At 41.8% G+C, this 20031-nt stretch overlaps 1 protein-coding gene across 2 annotated transcripts in view; it reads right to left on the bottom strand.

The window, feature by feature from the left end:
• The window catches only part of Astn1 (astrotactin 1), a 346089-nt gene that overhangs the window by 72266 nt on the left and 253792 nt on the right, over positions 1-20031 (bottom strand). For both annotated transcript variants that reach the window (XM_005363931.3, XM_005363932.3), the window contains exons 12-16: positions 18137-18303; positions 14968-15162; positions 13487-13614; positions 7335-7439; positions 4359-4547 (exon numbers count right to left, since the gene is read on the bottom strand). In XM_005363931.3, coding sequence (XP_005363988.1) covers positions 4359-4547; positions 7335-7439; positions 13487-13614; positions 14968-15162; positions 18137-18303 — 784 coding nt within the window. The remainder of the gene's footprint in view (positions 1-4358; positions 4548-7334; positions 7440-13486; positions 13615-14967; positions 15163-18136; positions 18304-20031) is intronic.

Genomic DNA, 20031 nt, shown 5'->3' with positions numbered 1-20031 from the left:
AAGCAGGAAGCGGGGTGCCAAGAACAGGGGCACATGGAGAACGCTGCAGAGAATCCGCAAAGCCTGACGGAAGCAGGAAGCGGGGTGCCAAGAACTGTTCCTGGAGTCAGGGAGGCCTTGTGAGAATGGGGTCCCTCTAGTTAGTTCTTGCCAAGTGCTTGGAAGATCCAGAATGGTGGTCAAGGTTGGGTTGATGTACTATTCAGGCCTGAAGAGCTTCAGTGCAACCAGGGAGAGCTTGGACCTGGGGAAGCTCTTGCTCAGCCCACTGAGACTGAATCTGGACAGCTGTCTTCCAGAACTAGAAGAGGGTGAATTTATATTAAGGTGTCAGGACTGTGTCATTTGTTACAGCAGCCATGGGAACCTGATACAGGGAGGGAAGCTGTACTTCTTGTGCTGAGACAGCAGGATCCAATAAGCATACGGCATCAAGCTGAGGAGCAATGCCACTAAATTGCATTTTTAAAAGGTAACAGATGGTGTCTTTTAGAATGTAGTGAGATGGCAGGAAACAGAAGCAAAGGAGTTAAAGGAGGAAACCATTTAAATGGTGTTCTTATTGATATAAAAGCCATACAGATTTATGGATACAGCATGATGTGTTGACTGATACATATTATGTAGGTGCCTGATGTATGTTTGATGCGATAATCAAAGCAAGGTGATTAGTATATCCATCACCTTAAATTTTGATCACTTATTCAGGATGAATACACTCAAATGTTCTCTTCTAGCTGCTGAGAATATGATAACACTACAGTTAACTATATTCACCCTACTGTGAAATGCATATCAGGACTTAATTCCTGCTATTACAGCACAGTATATACCAGTCTTTCTCTCTTTCTCTCCCCGCCCCCTTTATTCTCTTCTATCTGAATTATTCCTATACCAATTGATATTGTAAACTCAGCCTTGAGGAAATGCAAAAGAGGAGGCCTGTGTTGAGAAAATATCTAGGTGGAGAAGAGGTTATAACTTCATACGGTTCAGTGCAAAGGATCAGAAGTACCAAGACTCTCTCCACTTTAAGTTTTGTGCCTTACATGGGTTTAGAATCTAGTGGCCACAGGGAAGCCAGATGTTGGTCACTGGGGCATCTAGAGAAAACGCAGGTATTAATTTTGACTTGAACATTCAGTAGCAATGAAGTGCTGATTCTTGGGGAAAAGGAATGATTCTGGGGTGGGAGCTGAGGATTCAGATGGAACTCACCCAACATGGGCAAAGAAGGAAGCAATAGCAAAGATGAAGTGAGGATGGAAAGGTGACTCGGTGGATAAGAGCATCTGCTACTCTTCCAGAGGACTGGAGCTCAGTGCCTAGCATCCAAATCTGCTAGCTCACAACCACCAGCAACTCTTGCTCCAGACAATCTGATGCTCTCTTTGACACTTTGGGCATGGTCACACCTCTGCCCCACCCCCAAACACACACATACACACACACACACACACACACACACACACACACACACACACACACACGGAGAGGGAGAGAGAGAGAGATAAGGAGAGGGGGGAGGGAGGGAGGAAGAGAGAAACAGTGAGAGATTGAGAGAAGGAGGGAGGGAGGAAGGGAGGGAAGGAAAGAATAAATCTTCCAAAAAAACGAAAGCTTTGCATGACCCGTATATATGCAAATGATTCCTTTAAAGGGGTGAGGGCAAAGAGGATAAAACTAAAGGTTAAAGACATAGGAAAAGGATATAAACAGAACAGCAATAGGAACATCATGGGAAGAGACGAGTTTTAAGGAGAGGCGTGATGATAGAAAAATCTATATATAAGATAGATGAAGTGGTCATTGAATAAATGATAGTGGCACTGATTAAAAAATTCTTGATTTTCTCCTCCTCCAGTGCTGTTAAAAAACAACTGGAAGAGTGGAAATGAAGCCAATGACAGGAAGCAAAGGAATGACACAGAAACTCTTAAGAAATTCATTGAGAATGTATTTATTTATAGTAAACAGTGGTTAAAACGCAGGGGACTCATGTTCATGAGAAGATGAGATTTCAAAGACTCAGCATTAGGAAAGGGAGAACTCATTGGCTGCAGAGATTGTAAACGCTTAAAAGGACATAATTAACGAGCAAGAGGTAAGGTGAAACAAGACAGCTGGCAGCCAAAACATAGGTGGGAGGTTGGTCTGAAACGGAAGAGCGTCCTGTTTTCTGGGCTCAAGAGTAAAGGATGATGAGATGAGACACAGGCATCTTTAAAGATTTATATATGGGGACAGAGGCTACTGCAAAAGTCTATTTATGTTCTTTTTTTGTGAAAAAGAGAGAAACAAAGGGAGAAGAAAGGAAAAGAAAGTGATTAAGTTTAATTTTAGATATAAGAAATGGAGGCATATTTTTCCCCACGGGTTTTCTAAAGATTCATGTAGAGATATTTAATCCAAAATGGTATCATGAGAAGTAAAGACTACTGCATGAAGAGCTGCCCTCTAAGATCCGGCCTAAAACACGCATCTCTAAGTTATCATCAGTCACATGTGAGTAACGCTGAGTGCCTACAGTGATGCCCACATGTCCTTACCAGAAGGGCTTTTCTACCCATGACAACCACCACTGTCACCACTGGCAACAACTGCAAGAAACAATAGCACAACAGGAAGGGTAACAAATGACTGTGTTTTAGAGAAAAGGGAGATTGATGCCCCAGTTTAAGAACCCAGGCCTGGAGGGATGGCTCAGCCACTACAGGCTAGGCTCACAACCAAAAAACTTAAGAACCCAAACAAACGACAAAACAGATGAATCCTGTAGCTTCCAGAGAAGTCTCAAGAATGGGGAGCCGCAGGGTGAACATGGGCAGTGGCTCCCCACAACATCTTGCAAGTTAGGCATAGCTGAAGTAAGCTAAAATGATTAAATATTTTAAATGTAAATACCAAACAGGAAGCTACATCTATCATATTTCTTTGATCTCAAGTCAACAGTTGGCTTGTGGCAAAGCTGCATCCTGAGTGGCAAAAGAGGCTTCCCATCAAGGGAAGCAAGGGGCAATGCCAAGGCTTTAACAAATCTCCCTACTGGGCTCAATTTCTCTTTAAGGACAGTACTGTGTCTGGACAGAAGCATCATGTAGAGTCAGGAGCTTGGAGCAAGGTCACGCGTTCATCTCCCAGAAATCCCAGGCCCTGGCAATCCCTGAGCCCCTGGCAGGCAGGAATAGCAAGGGATTCAGCCTTGTGATCCAGTCCCTGGGCTCTGGAACAGAGACTTCAGAGAGTCTTGCCAGTTGGAACTGATCTTATCTACATTCACTTACATTACACTGTTCTCTTGGCAAATTGCATTCAGAATATTGTTCAGATTCCAAAGTTTGAGAAGCCTGAGGTTGAAGCCTCTATGACTTCGGAGGACTCTGGTTTAGGGGGATATTCCTACAGCCACTGTGACTCAGGGATTAATCCCTTGGTCCTGCGGAAAGAAGCCAGCCAGAAGGGAAGCCATCATAATTCTGCATCCTGTTGAACAAGGAAATTGGGGGGTTGTATGGAGCTCCCAGAAACAAGAACACTCAGGCTACAGACCTAATTATTCTTTTGGTAGCATTGCTGATGGCAAAGGGGCTCTAGTCTCAAAGAAAGTTTTGATTCATAATCGATAAGATATCCCATTTCTTGAATTTCACTGTGTCATTTCAAGACTTCCCCAAAGTTAGCAGCTTGCACATCCATAACTAGCTCTCAACAGAATACCATGCAGATTGGATCAGGAGGAAGTCCGAGAATGGCAATGCTAAATCCGTCTTGATATGATTAAAAATACTCAGGATGGCACCACTACTGTACAGCAAAGGGGCTTCCGGTCAGTCACCTGCTGTTCAGATACGGGGAACAAAGATTTATTTTTAAGTCTGCCACCCAACACTTATGACAGTTCTTTAAAACACAAATCAATAGGGAAAATGGAGAATAACCCTAAGTATAGTGCAAGCTAGAATGAAAAGGGACTTAGTCTGTCATTCCTGTGAGAGGTTAAGAGGCAGTGTGTTGGTGTTGCTGTGGGTAAATGGACTGGAACCTTCTCTTCCTTCCCTCCTATTTCATAGCAGCAGCATGGATGGCATCTGTCACCCTTTAGTGGTTGGCACACTATATAGTATATATAGAATAAAACTCTATAGCTATAGTTACTAGCACAATGAACACATACTTGTGGTCTCATCCTCCATCATTTAATAACTTCTTTTTGAGATTTGAGTTTAGCAACCTGACCTTAGAAATTTCACAGATAAGCACACAGAATTGGGGGAACTATGAATTAATCTTTTACAGGTTGCTGGTGGGCCGATAGTCCTTGCACAGGTGTAGAATTTGCCACTGAGCCACCCACTCACCTTTACTGATATCTTCATATTCCAGCCAGAGTCGCCGTTGAACTTGCTTATTTGGGTACCATATAGAACAGGATTCCTCAAAGCCATAGACAGCTTCCTGGATGTAATGGTTGCCAAACTGATCCAAGAAGGCCACGAAATCTGCACGAGATGTGGCCCCATCCAAGGAGTGGAGCGCATTGCTGAAGGCTGTGGGAGAACATCACCCAGGAGTAAACAAACAAGGATGGAAACTCAGAGATTAGGTACATGAATTCCGAGGCAACCTGGTCCCAATTGTGACCATGTGACCTCAAGCGATGTTTGAGAGCTAGCTAGGAATAATATGATGTGTTTCTGTTTAACTGAAATACAAGTTTCTGTTCCTAAGTAGGTATCTTTTCAAGGATGTTGATTGTGTTGTTAATTTTAGGCAAGTTAAGCAGGGGAGTGCAACTCCTGACTCCTGCCATCATTAAGTAAATGACTTTGTGTCCCCTAAAACTGCAGTGCATGACATTAAATCAATTTAGTCAGATTAATTAATAGCATTTTAAAAATAGAAAGAGAATAGCATAGTCTAAAATAGAAACATAAATACTAGCAAGGAACATTCCATATCATAAGATGAAGTATTGTTTTATGGTGTATGTATTGTGTGGATGTGGGTGTATGAAGCACGGGGGTCATAAAATAAAATATATCCCGTAGGTAGAGACTGTGATGACTAATCCTGTCAGCTCGACAGCATCTGGAGTCATCTAGGTAATGAACTGATGAGCATGTCTGTAAAAAAGTTTTTAGATTAGGCTAGTTGAGGTGTGTCCTGGTTAGTTTTCGTCAACTTGACACAAACCTAGATATACTGAAGAAGAAAAAGTACTAATTGAGTGAATGTCTTCATAAGATTTGCCTATAGGCAAGTCTGTTGCGCAATTTCTTCATTAATGGTTGATTTTGGGATGACCTAGCCCACTGTGGGTGGTGTCAAGTCTACGCAGGAGGGTTTGAGTTGTATACGAAAATGGTATGAGAAAGGCATCAAGGAGCAAATTAGTACGTGGCATTCCTTCATGACTTCTACTTCAGTTCCTCCCTAGAGTTCCTGTTTCAACTTCCTTCAGTGACAGACTGTTAATGGGAAAGTGTAAGAAAAAAAAAAACCCTCTTTCCTCCTAGAGTTGTTTTTGGTAATGGTGTTTTATCACAGCAATAGAATAATTAACTAAGACATGGTAGGAAGACACATCCTAATTTTTGGGCGGGGATACTGGACAGAGTATAAAGAAAACGCCAGTTGAACACCAGCATTCACCTCTCTCTTCTTCCTAATCCTGCCACCATGCTTTCTCTACCACAGATGTGAGCCAAAATAAATGCTTCCCTCCTTAAGTTATCCTGGTCAGGTATTCTGTCAGAACAATGAGGAAACTAAGGAATACAGGAAACAAAACTGTTTGCAAAACATGTTGACTAAGAACTGGGTAATGAAAGACAATGGAAGGAAAGAGGTTAGAAAGGTCACGGAAACAATGCTTATATTTTATTTGAGAAAAACCAATGGTAAAGGAACAGGAAAATGATGAGCGGAAGAAGGACCTCATAAGCCACCTCATTCTTCATTCAAGCCAAATGTCTTTATGGCTTCTGTCATTCTTTAAGAGTCCTGGGAGAAAATGGTCTATAGTAAACTTTCCCGAATCTAATACTTTATCTGGCCAGCTCTATTCAGCCCTCCTTTCTAAACAACTGTGTTTTCTCAGGGCAACGTGTAGTCTAACCCAATCATGTGATGATGTTAAGTACCAAGGGCCACATCACTTGTGATAACATTTTGTGACTTTGATAGGCTCATGGTAATAGAAAGATCTGAGTGATTGACCCCTGCAATGCCCGACATCTGTGCTAGGTGCAAACTGAGTATTTGGGTGGAGTAACTCCCACCCATGGTTTTGAGAGTGAAGAGTGGCTTCATTTTCTACATAATCTGTTTTTGAGGTTTCCTTCGGCACAGTCCTCATTTCAATCCCTTCTCACTAAGAAATCTGTCAAATAAAAAAGTCAAATTTTTAGATCTTTTGAACCCTGCAGAAATGTTCTAAAAAGTTTACAGTATGGGCTAGAGAGATGGCTCAGAGGTTAAGAGCATAGGCTGGTCTTCCAGAGGACCTGAGTTCAATTCCCAGTAACCACATGATGGCTCACTACCATCTGTAATGAGATCTGGTGCCCTCCAAGCCAGAACACTGTATGTATAATAATAAAAAAAAAAGGTTGTAGTAATGTTGTGTCCAATAAGAATGTTCTAGATCTCAATATTTTTCCAGTTCATGAAGCAGTATTTTTTATGAATATAGGCTTCATTTTTCAGTATAATTCTTTATGGCCAATTGCCTTTCTTCTACTGACCCTGAGATTTCCCTTTCTGTTTGCTGACTCTAAGACCTAAGTTTAGAAGTCACAACTCCTTAAATTATTAAAGTATATATGTATTTTTACATATCATTAAATTATAATATAATATACACTATTATATGTAGTTAAAGATATATTTCTCTGTTGCTTTCAATTACACTTTAAGGATATATGTTGTTTCCTTTCTTCCTTCTTCCCTCCTTCTAGCTCCCTTTTCTTCAGATTTTCATCATATGAAATCTTTCAATCGTGTTTTTGTTCTTTCAAATGTTTTTTCTGACAATTTATTCAAAGTCTACTTTTAAAAAGTACTCTGGTAATATTGGAAAACCCCAGGAAAAAAATGATATTTTTCTTGGTTCCAGTCTTGCCTCTTCTATAGTATAGGATACCTCTTCCAATTTAATCCTTGATTTAAAAAGAATCTCTTTCTATCCGTTCGCCCTGAAGAGTGAATCTGAGTGCATTGGTTGTGTAGCTCATACAGTGGCTGTGTGCTAGGCTGCTTCTGCAATACTGAGCTGAAGGATCCCCAGGCCTGGGGGAGGGCGGAGGCGGGGGCTTGCTGTAGTGTTTGCTTACCCTGAGAGATGGCTGCTTGATTGAGTTTGATGTGGTACATCACAGACCTAACTTTCCAGTGCTGTAGTACAGGGTATCCAGACACTTCACTGAAGTTCACCATCCCTGGGGACAGAGGAGACAAAAGGTCAGCATGTGAGGCTGACTCGCAGGTCCCAGGTTGAAAAGCATGACCCAGTTCAATTAAGCTAAGGATGTAGTGGTGAGGAAATGAGGAAGCGCTCTTTGATGAAGAGACTCTGGAAGCCTAGCTATAACAACCATCGCCTATGGAATTCTTGCTTTCTGTCAGGCATTTTACTAAGCACTTTGCATATGTTAAGCCATTTGATCCTTGTGCTATAGATGTTAACATCTGCACCTGCCAAGTGAAGACACTGAAACCCTAAGTGCTTATATGCAAAGTCCCCAAGAGACTAGGTAAGACAAGGTGGGGTCCCAAATGTGCCTGCACCCAGAACCAGGCTCCTTACTCATTCTGTTGTAATATCCAAACAATACATTTATAGTCAACTCTAGACTTACTGTAAGGCCTGATTTTTAGTCTCTTTAATAATTGTAGCAATTGACTCAGCCAACACATTCTATAACATTGATTTTTCTGTCTCAATTAACTGATTTATATTTGGTATTTACACTTTAATTATTCTGAGGCTGATAATGCTTATTTCTCCTTTACCAGAAGGGACACTGCTAGGATAGCTAAGTCATTAAAGGGTAGTGACAGCCAGACAGCGAGTGCCACCTCTATGTCAGGCAATAGGATACACATTTAAGGTTCACCTTTCCCTATGAGAAAATCCAGGTTCTGAGAAGCTGAGTCTGTTGCCCAAGGTCCTCTCAGTACATGCCTCCTTAGGGCCTTTGCACATTCTCAATGGCCTGCTCTTCCTTAAGAGCTGAAAGAGTTCCCCTGTTTGAATTCCAGTCAATTCTATAAATATATAACTCTACAGAAACAAAATAAATAAGCCACGGGAAATAAAATAAAGACTTCCCAAGTTTGTAAAAGAACAATTTTAGCTTCATTTCTGTGTCTAACATTTTATATATACACACATCATATATGCATATACACTACAGAAATGTTTATGTGCACTTATACATGTGCATATATGTGCACACACACAGTACATAAAGGAAGTGTGTGTGTGTGTGTGTGTGTGTGTGTGTGTGTGTGTGTATATATATATATATATTATACAGGATGTATAGACTGTGGGTGCACAAACAGGGCAATGGAACAGACAAACACAGTCAATTCTTCCACCCTTTTGGCTTTGCTTTTTGAAATTAAATCAACGAACTTAATACCAAAACTGAATGAAACGTGGGCAGGATTAATTAGCTGCTTGTCAACTCTGATCAAATTAGGCGAATAATTACCAAATTTCCATTTCTGTGTGAATCATATGGGAATAATTATTGGTAAGGTAAAAAGAAGAAAGGTCAAGAAAAGTTGTTTGGTGAAGCAATTGCTTAAATTTTAGCTCAGGTAATCAAGAGAAGCTCCATGTGATAAAGAGATTTTTCACTGGTTCCCTTTAAGTGTTCATCTTTCAAGGTATGAGCTCTGTGATGACAGCCATACTACTGCACACTTGGCTTTTGACCTTTGTGTTGGCTTCAAAGGCACACAAATGAAACTCAGACTTAACAAATGGAAGACTTCACTATCTTAAAGGCACAGCTCATCAGCATAGAAAACGTATGGCAGTGGAAAGCCATCCGAATACAGTGTCCACATCCGCACATCCATTCTGTTGCTATCTGAAAATGCCTATTTATAAAACAAGTAAAGATCTTCAACACATGACGGGGCGGGGGCAGGGGATGGGGTACTGTTGGATCCCTTTAACTGAACTGTGTCCTAGTCGGAAAAAAAAGTATACAAGAAGCCAGGCAACCTGGGTCCCACGGTGTTTCTCCAGCTGGACATTTCAGAAAGAAAAGTATTTTAAATGCCTGTCACTTTTTCTTCACACAACCCAAGTAGCCTCTGTCTGGCTACCTGGCTATGGGATAATTTGGTTCCTGGGTGTTTAATCTGCAAAATCAGAGGCCTGGCTGAATTATCTTTGGGTTTTCTTCTCAATTCTGTGATTTCAAGTAGCTGTACAAATGACTTTAGGCAAGCAATGCAAGCATTTCTGTTTTCAGATCTGAAAAGTGGGGCTGAGTGCATTTATCCCGATTACTACACTGGTAGGTGGTGAGAGTAGAATAAAATCGTGAACATAAATCCCTTTTTAGGGAAAATAAAGAAGCACGTGCATGCATGTCCCTGTGACATTATCATCTTTCTCATCTCCCTCCCTTTTTCCCTCCCTCCTTCCCTCCCCACCCTTTTCTCTCTCTCTCATCACCCATACATATGTAAACTTGACATTTCTTAACTGATATATTGCTGTGACTTTATAGACTTTATTTCAGAACAACATGGAGAATCTAAGACTAAGTAAGAGGCATGGATGTTTGGAGACAGGAGGCATATCGGTGTCTCACCTTTACCCAGGATGAGTTACCTAGATTTGGGTATTTAACAGCCAAACACAATTCCAGTGACTATTCTTAGGCCTCATTGCAGTCAGAAGAGTGGTTACATAATGGTTAATGCTTGCAAAGTGTCTGCTTCTACCTACTTACAGGTAATTCTTCCCTTAGTTACAAAGGAGGGATAAAGTACATAATTCTAGCCAAGTCGTGTTTCCTTCTCAGTGTGTCCTTGACATGCAGTCAGGTTTATTATATTATCATCTCCGAACACATTTATACCAAATGGCTGTGTTTTCTTGAGAATGGATGTTGTTTTTTATTTTATATTTTTAACCTATGCTTGAGGACAGAGTTGCCAAACATACTGTGTATAATCTGAAAAGAGAAGGGGAGGAGAGAGAAGGGACTAGAAGAGAAAGACAGGGGAAGGGAGGGGAGGGAAATTGAACGAGTGTACAAATGGACAGAAGACAGAACAATGCGAAAGCAGAACTCTACCCAAAATCTACAGCAACGGCTTAGAAAACTATCCCATCAGCCCACTATCTCTATTGACCCATCCAGGAAGCCAACCTGAAACCCACAAGTCAGGGTGTGGAAAGCCAGACCCTCCCTAGCACACTGCCCCCAAAGTCTAATGGTTGTCCCCATAATGATGTCATCCAAACACCAGGGATCTTATTAAAGATTGAGTATCTAATGCATTCCCATAGCCAGTAACAAAGGTTCCAGTTAGCTTTCCTACAGTATTCCCAAGTCAACAGCTGGCAACCCCACCTGTGACCTTGCCCTTTTCTCATCATGAAGATTTCCTACTTTCCATTCTACCTTTGAGACGGTGCCAAAATGCACACGATAGCTGCTCTGTTCTTGCTGTCACCAGCCTGGAATAGATAGCTGTTAGCTGTTTTCATTGGCTGGCCTTTCTTCACTTCCACGCAACCTGTGACAATGGAGTGACCTGGGAAGCTTAACTGTTATTCTGAGCGGCCGAGGAGGATTTATAAATCAGCATTTCCAGTGTGGTATTTAATAATTCCGCCAGATGGTCTGCGTGCAAAGGATTCTCTAGTTAAATAGGATTGGGAATTGCTGGGTTAAATAAAGTGGAAGGGATTTCTCGCCTGCAGGCTTTCTCATATTAAGGTAGTGGGAATTACTGAAAGGAAGATGCCACATGCAGTTTTCCCGAACATATCTGAAGTCAGAACTGCTTTATGAAGAGAACTTGGATTTTTTATGAAAAAAATAACAAAGCAAAAAATGCTTAGAAATGCTGAGACAGAAAATTCCGAAGATCACTTTAGCTCTAAAACCCTTCAAGCTTGTAGGCTCGTGAGGATTATGGCCCATAACAACACAGAGTGTGACAGGACGTGTGATTCACTGTGCCACTGCACGGAAAGTTATCACTAAAGTGTTACCAGGACTGGCCAGAGAAGATGGAAGGCTTTTGGTCAGTCACTTCTTTCTCAGTCCTTCTAGTGATTCTGAGTTAAAGACACAGGGAAGAGAGTTTCCTTTTTGCTTTATCACAAAAAGACACTAACTGGGACTAACTAGCTCTGCTTACCCCAAACAGGTTAAAAACTGGATAAAAAAGCCACCAGGTCAGGAAACTTTCACTCTGTCTGGGAATCAGGCAGATTAGAAGGACCTCAACTTGTCATTTTAAACTTTAAGGCACATGAAGAGGGCACCAGGAACATAGTGGGTAAATTTAATTCTGTTGCGGCAAAGAACGTAATTGAAGATTTTCCTTATCTCAAAGATGTGGATTCAAGTACAGGTGCTTCTGATGTCTCAGCTCCATCTCCCTCACTCCAGAAATGCTGCTAGCATCATCCTAGGCTGCTCTAGGCATCCTCCTAGCCTGGTCAGTGCAGGACAATCTTCCCTTCCAAACTGAAGCACAGATGTGGGGTGCGGCTGGTGGGTCTCTAAACAAGCAGCTCACTAGAAACATGGAGCTTTCCTTGTTTGTAGGTGCCAGCACCCAAGCCTCGTTTTTAAATGTACACACACACACACACACACACACACACACACACACACACACACACAGAGGGAGAGGGGGAGGGGGGAAGGGAGAGGGAGGGGGTGCTTCTTAGTAAACAAAATGGAAGCGCTGTCGGATACCTATGCTTTTTTAGGAAGCACTCCTGAGTCTACATGTTAATCCTGTGTGTGTGTGTGTGTGTGTGTGTGTGTGTGTGTGTGTGTGTGTAGTCAGAGCTTTCCACAGACAGCTGATTTTTGATTTGAAAAGATTCCTTGAACGCCCACAATGTATCTATTTTTCATTATTATTTTACACTGTTTCCTTTTCTGCTATAGAGAAGACATAGAAGATGTGGCCAAACTTTTGATATTGAGACATGACATTGTTGAGAAACAACAGTCATCATCTACAAAGCTCATGCTCAAGAAATAGGATACAAAAGAGAGAGAGAAAGAGAGAGAGAGGAAGGAAAGAAAATCACCAAAATATCGCATAGTGTTTTAAGCATGCTTATCGGTTTGTGCTAGGTCACACTTACCTCCGCATGCAGCCACAGGCTGCACATGCTGAACAGTACTTTTCATTGCTGAATTTATTTAGTTAACAAACACAAATGCCACAATGTGTTAGGAGTTACATTCATTAGTGTTGTCTCTCATATAAATTCTATGAGGAAGACAATGTTATAACACACATTTTTTTTTTTTAAGGTAAAAGAAACCAAAGCTCAGAGAAGTTAAGTAGCTTGTTTGGAACTTAGACCAGTGAGGAGCAGATCCCAACTGCCAAGAACTGGGCCCACGCTAATAATTACCATGCTTCTTTAACTCCTGGTGTCTGTTGAAGGCTTTTTGTTCAGTAATTCATTTAAAAATGGAGGGAAAGAAGCAGAAGGTATAGAATAAGAAAGACAGAATGATTAAATAGAGGTATAATGAAGAAACAAGCATAATCCATGAAATTGAGCTTGTGCATATTGCTCTAGTAAGTGATGCCAAATCCCAAGTTACTGATATCTAGGGTTTACGGGGTTCCTGAAGCCCCTTCTTAGCTCATAGAAGATCTGTCCAGAAGCCAAGGCCCAGAAAGAAACAGCCTACCCTCTGGGCCCCGCCTCTGCTAGTGAAGCTACATCTCTGTCCTGTATAGGTCAAGAGAAGGAACCATGGAATGAAGAACAGAGAGGCAGGGTTTATTGTCCTCCTCGCATGAGGAGGGATCAAGAGGATCTCACGCAACAGAGCTAGATTCAAACACAGGGTCACTGGACAACAAAACTGCATAAGCCTCTGTCTTATCTCACTGCTCCAGTTCTTTGCAGGGAACTCAACTACACTATTAATGCATATTTAGGGGATAGGTGTGCTCCATCTTCTCTCTGCCTGGATGCATATGCATTCATTATGGCATTTCCCCCACCCCAGAAGAATTTCTATAAAATTTAGCAAGAGAAATAATCACAGCCATTGTGTAGTAATCATATGAGAATATTGACAATTTTACTAATAATTAATCCTAATAATGTTTGATTTTATAACCAATTGTTCACACTTGAGTGAAACGACTCACTTAGAAATAAAAATGAGCATAGTAAAACGAATGCCATGATTTTAAGAAACTATGGGTTTGTCTGCATAAAGAAAGGCACACTTACCAGTCAGGAAGTCAGGGTCAGGGGTGGGCTCCGAGATTTCCTCTAGACACTGGTTCTCCAGTGGGACAGTGGCAGCCACAAGACCATCTGGCAGTTGCTGGTCTAAACCCCGAGCAAAGTTGTTTTGTCTAGAAACAGAGCAGACCGTCGCTTTCCGAGTGTCCATGGAACTCCTTGGCATGCAGTCCATATTTCAACACAGTGCCAAAGGTCTTTTTGGTCAAAAGTCATGCCTCACCTTGGGACTCATTTGGTACATATGACATGAGTTAGGCTTATGCATAAGGGAAGTAAAGGCAGCATAGAGATGCTAATGAACTGGAAAAGTCTGTAGTCAGGGTAGAGAACGTTTCCCCCCACACCAGGTTTCCATTCTGACTTCCTCTCTAAAGATAGCAACACTCTGAGTTGCATGCGTAGAACACAGAGAAGGCTCTGGTTATCACAAAATCAATTCTGATATCACATTTATTGCCCTGGAAACCCAATTCTGTTGATGAAAATGGAAAATACTTGCAAAGTCTCTTGTCCATGACAAAAACAGGAGCTCAGTATAAGAACTACCTTGAAAATTTGCCTCCAATTTGTTCCTAAGAGCATAGGCTTAGATGGCTACCAGGCTGTGTTTTATGTTAGAATACTGACATCACCATTGTCATAATCATCATCATCATCTTCTGGAAAGCAAATTTCGATGGCTTCTAAGAAATTTCAAATAGCGCAATGAAGAAAACGTATAAGGGTCAAATGGAGAATCTCTCACAGATTTTTCTAAATAAATGGTTCAAAAGGTTTTATCCTCAGGGGTGTTTTATAATCATCAAAATAATTAAATGTCCCAAATACTTGGCCATGATCATAAACGTCAATATTTACCATGTTAGAAATTCAAAGAGAAAATTTAACAATTCCTATTAAAGTACCAATAAACACATTAAGTATCAATCTGTCTTATGGGAAAAGGGCAATGGCATTATTTTCTATTTTTAAATGTCTGACTTAAGAGAAGACAACTGGATTCTCACAACTGGATACAACTTATTACAACATGTTGCTTTACTTGAAATATAAGAAAGAAATTTAGCTTTCTAATAGGTAAAACCTCAGTACTCCCTGAAGGTCCAGCAAAATCCAAGACTCTTGAGCAGGCTCTGAGGACAGCTGTTCTAGATCCACGCACGAGCCAGGTCTTAAGATTTGGAAGTCAAAAGGAACTTTGCACATTTTGGGTTGGTTTCAATGTGAAATCCTGAAGGTAAGATTTTGCTTAAGGTTTTACCATACACCGAGCATGCTTCTTGGATTCTTAAAGGCAGAGTGTAGACTTGAACAGGATTATGAGCAAGAACACAATCTGCCTTTTTAGGTATATCACTTTCACCCTGATCCAAGATGGGAGAAATGCTGACAATAAGGCTCTTCATGCTGAGAGGAAGCTACTAAGACTCCTGAAAAGTCAGCTCCATGCATATGAAGCTCACCTGAATGTTCCTTTTAGCACCTGTCCAGCAGCTACTTCCTTGGACTGGTTGTTGTAACCAAAGAACATTTCCCCAAAGAGAGTCTGGTTCATGGAGACCTCTCTGCTTTCCACACAGTCACCGCCCTCTGGGCAGGTCTCCGTGACAAGTTGGCAAGATCGTCCATCCACCCCAAGCTTGTAGTCTTCGATACACCTAATGGAGGAGAGAACTCAAGTTAAGTTGTTTGTCGGTGAGTCATCCAGGCAAATCAGCGCATCAAATGTGGGAGCAATGTTGCTGGGGAAATGTTAGATGACCCGAACTAGGAATAATCCAATTCGATGTGCGTCTCTTAAAAATCAGGGTTTTGCCATAGATGGAGTCACTTTCCGTCATGACCACATGACTTGATTTACTTTCCCTTAGATGATAATTTGAACTCAGTCTACCTACCTTTCCTAGCCCTCTGATTTCTAAATGTAGGAATTAGAGATCAGCGTATAAGTGAGCTAACACACGGAAGTAGAAGGTATGCCAGCATTTTTCTTAAGAATATTCTGTGAGAGTCCACTTTTGTTTGTAGGGTAATTAGGCAGCAGAAGAGTGACAGTGTGCTTAAAAAATTAATAACTCTCTAATCTGGTCCTGTGGCAAGTCGACTAAGAAATGAGGAAGATTGATGATCGTCTAGCTGTGTTCTGTTTGAGTACATACAAACAAACCAGCCACTCATACAAACGCCCCTCCACGCAGCATTGACAGGGCACAGTGTGAATACTGTGTGCTTCATAAACCAGCAATCGCCTCCTGGGCGCTTTCCTCATTGTGCTGCTCTAATGGGAAAGTAATACTAATTTGGTAATCATGGGTCAGTGACTCATAAGTCATTAATTGGACTTTGTTTGTATTTATTTTATGAGTAAGATACTTTTGCTAACTCAAGTAAGACTTAATTCTTTAATAAGGTTGTCATTGTTTTTTAAAAAAAGATTTCTTTCCCTGCTTAAAAATAGAACAAATTTAAAATTGTAAGATGATTATGATACTGAACACATCAATTATCACTATCTGTAGTAACTGTGATAAGTTAAAAGCTTCAGTTCCTTATAAAGGAACAAAGGATCATAGTTTTAAAAAGTGAGGCCTAATGCTATAGCAACGTGAATGCTGTCCTTACCTGCGTATCTGGAACTGCTGACAAAACTCTGGTAAGATTTCGTTTCCAAAACTGCAGGAAGGGTGTGAGGAGTTCTACTAGAGTGTTGAGGAAATCAATTCGTATATTGAATCTATAGAACTTACACCATGCCGAATGTAGAGCTACTGCTGGCCGAATGCTGCTATTATTATTAGCAGAGGTGCAAATGAGGACCATGGGCAAACGACCTTAACTGCTAATCCTCCCCATTTCCATTTCCCATTTATACAGGGGTGTGAACAGGTGTGAACAGGTGTGAATGGAGCATTTTAACTACATGTGATTGCTCTCTGTGCAAGAACCTCAAATCAGAATGGACCTGGACGACTTATAGATAATGCCTTGGGTAACACTAATCAACATGTACCTATTCCCAACCAAAACCAGAAAGAAAGTCCAGTGAGAGGTCATGGCTTTTGTCCAGGGAATGGGTTTGATTCAAGACCCATAGAGGACTGCCTCCATGACTCAGAAGAGGTCTGGGACAAGACCTTGAATGACTCTTTCCTCTAGCCACATAAACCAGAGTCTGGGCTGTGGAAGCTAAAACTGATTTTGTGTCAGTCCATCTTGAACATTTTGACAACTACCTGTCTGTCTGTCTCCTCTGTCTGTCTGTCTGTCTCCATTTCTCATTCTTCTGTCAAAATATTGCACAGCAAACCTTTTTTTTTTTTTGAGAGGGGAGACCAGGCTGGACATCCTGTTGTTCCCCTTGTATCTAACACCTAACTAGGTTCTCTGCACAAGTGGGTGATAAAATGTATATACAGTTAAAAAAAAGGATGTAACTTTGACTGAGTCTGCGCTCCCATTAATTGAAGTGGGTCACCCTTAATAGTCACATTATAGAGAACATTAAAATTTAGAGCAAGCTTCTATTTATGGAATGGGATTTTTACAAGAAACTAAATACGAAAATTGCTCAATTGCAAAGAAACGAGATAAAATACAATAAAATAACATTACAAGTGCACTAGAAATCTTTTCATGGTTACTCAGCAGGCACTGGCTTTTAGTAAGCTCCTAACATAGTTTTATGACTATAAACATTGATTTTCATGCAAGCTTATTAGCTGGTGAGAGCCTGGAAGGCATGCACTTAGATGCTACTTTCTTCGGCAGCCTAGTGGTCAGGGTGATGTGTGAGCACTTCAACTGACTTGCAACAACAGGGTTGGGTGGGAGAGTGGGGGGCAGAAGCAGGGAGGGTGGGAAGGGAGCAAAAGATAGATAAGCAATCTATGGGCATAACAAAATTGGCTAAATCTTTATTTACTTGATAAATATATCATGAAAATGGCTTTAAGTATAATTTCAATCAGCGATACAAATTTAAATTTTGAGAAAACTGCAGAGTTTTTTAAAAGTCAGAAAGGGCTTGGCTTCTGCTCCTAATCTTCCCATTCACTAACTTCCCAGTCTCAAGGGAGATGGATCACCTCACTAACCATTCCTGTTCTCACCTGTGAAATGGGGTGGCGGTGGCGTTGCCCAACCTGTTCTCTCACATGGGAGAGCTGATCCCAGGAAAAGCGTTAAACCGAGAGTAACTAATTAATGACTTAGTGGAAGGAGGGAGGGCTTTGCAAAATATGGGGACTTTGGAAGCAGAACCTGAAGCTTCCATTAAAACAAAACAAAACAAAACAAAAAAAAACTCCTTCCCCGCCTGGTAGTTTCTCAAGTTTTGGACCTCGGGAACAGTTTCCGTCACAAAACACATCATTAACACAGTTCCTCGAAGGCAAAGCTTGGAACGTCCTTGCTTAATTGGGCAACGATATACGTAAACCATGCGGTTAATTGTTCCTTTCGGGTAAGCCAGAGGCTGCTTTTCTGTAGCCACCGGACTATCTTGCCGTAAGGTTCCTCTAAATTAGACTATCGAAGTGCTACCGGCTCTCTCCTTAGGGTCTAGGAGTGACCAGTCCATTCACAAGGACCTACTGGGGTTGCAGCACCAAATGTCCCTTGATGCTCACTCACCCGCAGAACATGAGGATGTTGTACAAGGTGGGGTCATCTGGAAAAGGCGCCATCTGCTGGAGACACAGCTGTTCGCAGCCTCCGTTGAAACCATCAGAGCAGTCCACGCCGATGTGGCGGTCATAGCAGCCTGAGCTGTCCTTCATAGGGCTGAGTCCTGACGGGCACTGCCACAACCAGAAAGCATCCGTACAAGTGGGTAAAACAGAAGACCTAAGCACAGTCACTGACACGCTCCATGTGGAGCTATTACCCCTGGAAAATAATCTATGGATTTCCTTTTGCCTTTTTGTCTCCTTTTAAAAGCAAAAGGCCTTTTATTTTTTTTGACATCTTTCTGCTTCTGTCTGGGCACAACTCACACACATTTGCATTAAGCCTCTGGCTCTGAGCAGGCTGGCATGGAGCTATGTGGCAAGACAGGGAAGAGTGCTGCTTCCCTATTGGACCTCAGGCTGGCAGAAGAGTGGAAGTGATGGGCCAGGATTTAAAATGCATTAAGCAGGGATTCCTGGGGACTAGGGAGAGCGGTGGTGCTGTTTGAACTCACATTAAAAGGGCACTTTATCAATGTTGGTACCAGCTGGCGACACTGGGGAAATGGAGTGAGCCAGGGCTTCCAGTCTGAGGCTGGAAGGAGACTTTCCTACAGCCTTGGAGAAGAGTGTGATGTCCTGGGCTCATCACCTTGCTGTCTCAAAGATTCCCCTTGGAAGCCTCCTAGCCCACAACACCTGTAACACGGTGAATTTGGCCAGCAGGTCTTAACGGGAACATTTGCTCTTCTGTCCTAATCATCCCAGGTCAACTTCCTAAGGAGGATGGCAAAGGAGGAAATCATAGAAACCTCAGATCCTGGTAAAGCTCATGGAGCAAGGTGAGCCCCAGCAACACCTTCACAGACCCCAGCAAGTGGCTGACCTCGTTGTTTAGTCCAACTGTGGTGGTTTGGAAGAAAATGGCCCCCAAAGGGAGTGGCACTATTAGGAGGTGTGGCCTTGTTGAAGGAAGTGTGTCACTGTGGAGGTAGGCTTTGAGGTCTCTTTTCTCAAGCTTCAGTGTGACAGCCAACCAATTTCCTGTTGCCTCTCAGTCAAGGTGTAGGGCTCTCAGCTCCAGCACCACATCTGCCTGCACACCGCTGTGCTCCCCGATATGATGATATGCTGTTAGTAATCCCCCACCTGCTCCAATTATATGTTTCTTTATAAGCGTTGCCGTGGTCATGGTGTCTCTTCACAGCAATAAAAAACCCTAAGACACCAACCTCCAGAACAGTTTGTGAGGTGAGACGTGTAACCCATATGAGGAAACTGAGGCACAGTGTGTTGAACTCCTAGAATCACAGCTGTTTCAAGCATGTCCACACTTGGATCCCAGGTGGCTGTCTGTGGCGCCCTGATTCAGTGGCTCTATCATCTTCTGTGTCAGACTGAGACTTCGAGTGACAGACCTAGTCACTGGAAACTGAGTCTCTGCTCCCTTCTCTCACAACTTCCTGTGTTATCCTCATTCAAGGACAAGGCAACCCCTGATCGTGCACTAGAATCTCCAAAATCCTGTTTTCAATTTTTAAATTATATTTTAATTTTTATCACCTGAATCCTTGTGCTCGTGTGAAGACGTCATGCATTAATGCTAACACTGATTCTAACAGGCTGGGAGGAAAGCGTACATGAAGGCCAGGCTCAAGCATCTAGAGTGGGGCAGAGCTGAGAGTATGTCCAGATTTGCTTCCCAAATTCAGGAATTTAGTGACTATATTTTATCTTATCCTTCCTATCTATCTATCTATCTATCTATCTATCTATCTATCTATCTATCTATCTATCTCTTATCTATCTATCTATCTATCTCTTATCTATCTATCTATCTATCTATCTATCTATCTCTTA

The sequence above is a fragment of the Microtus ochrogaster genome (genome assembly GCF_000317375.1).
Source record: "Microtus ochrogaster isolate Prairie Vole_2 chromosome 6 unlocalized genomic scaffold, MicOch1.0 chr6_random_2, whole genome shotgun sequence".
Lineage (NCBI taxonomy): Eukaryota > Metazoa > Chordata > Mammalia > Rodentia > Cricetidae > Microtus > Microtus ochrogaster.
This window is presented reverse-complemented; position numbering and strand designations above follow the sequence as displayed.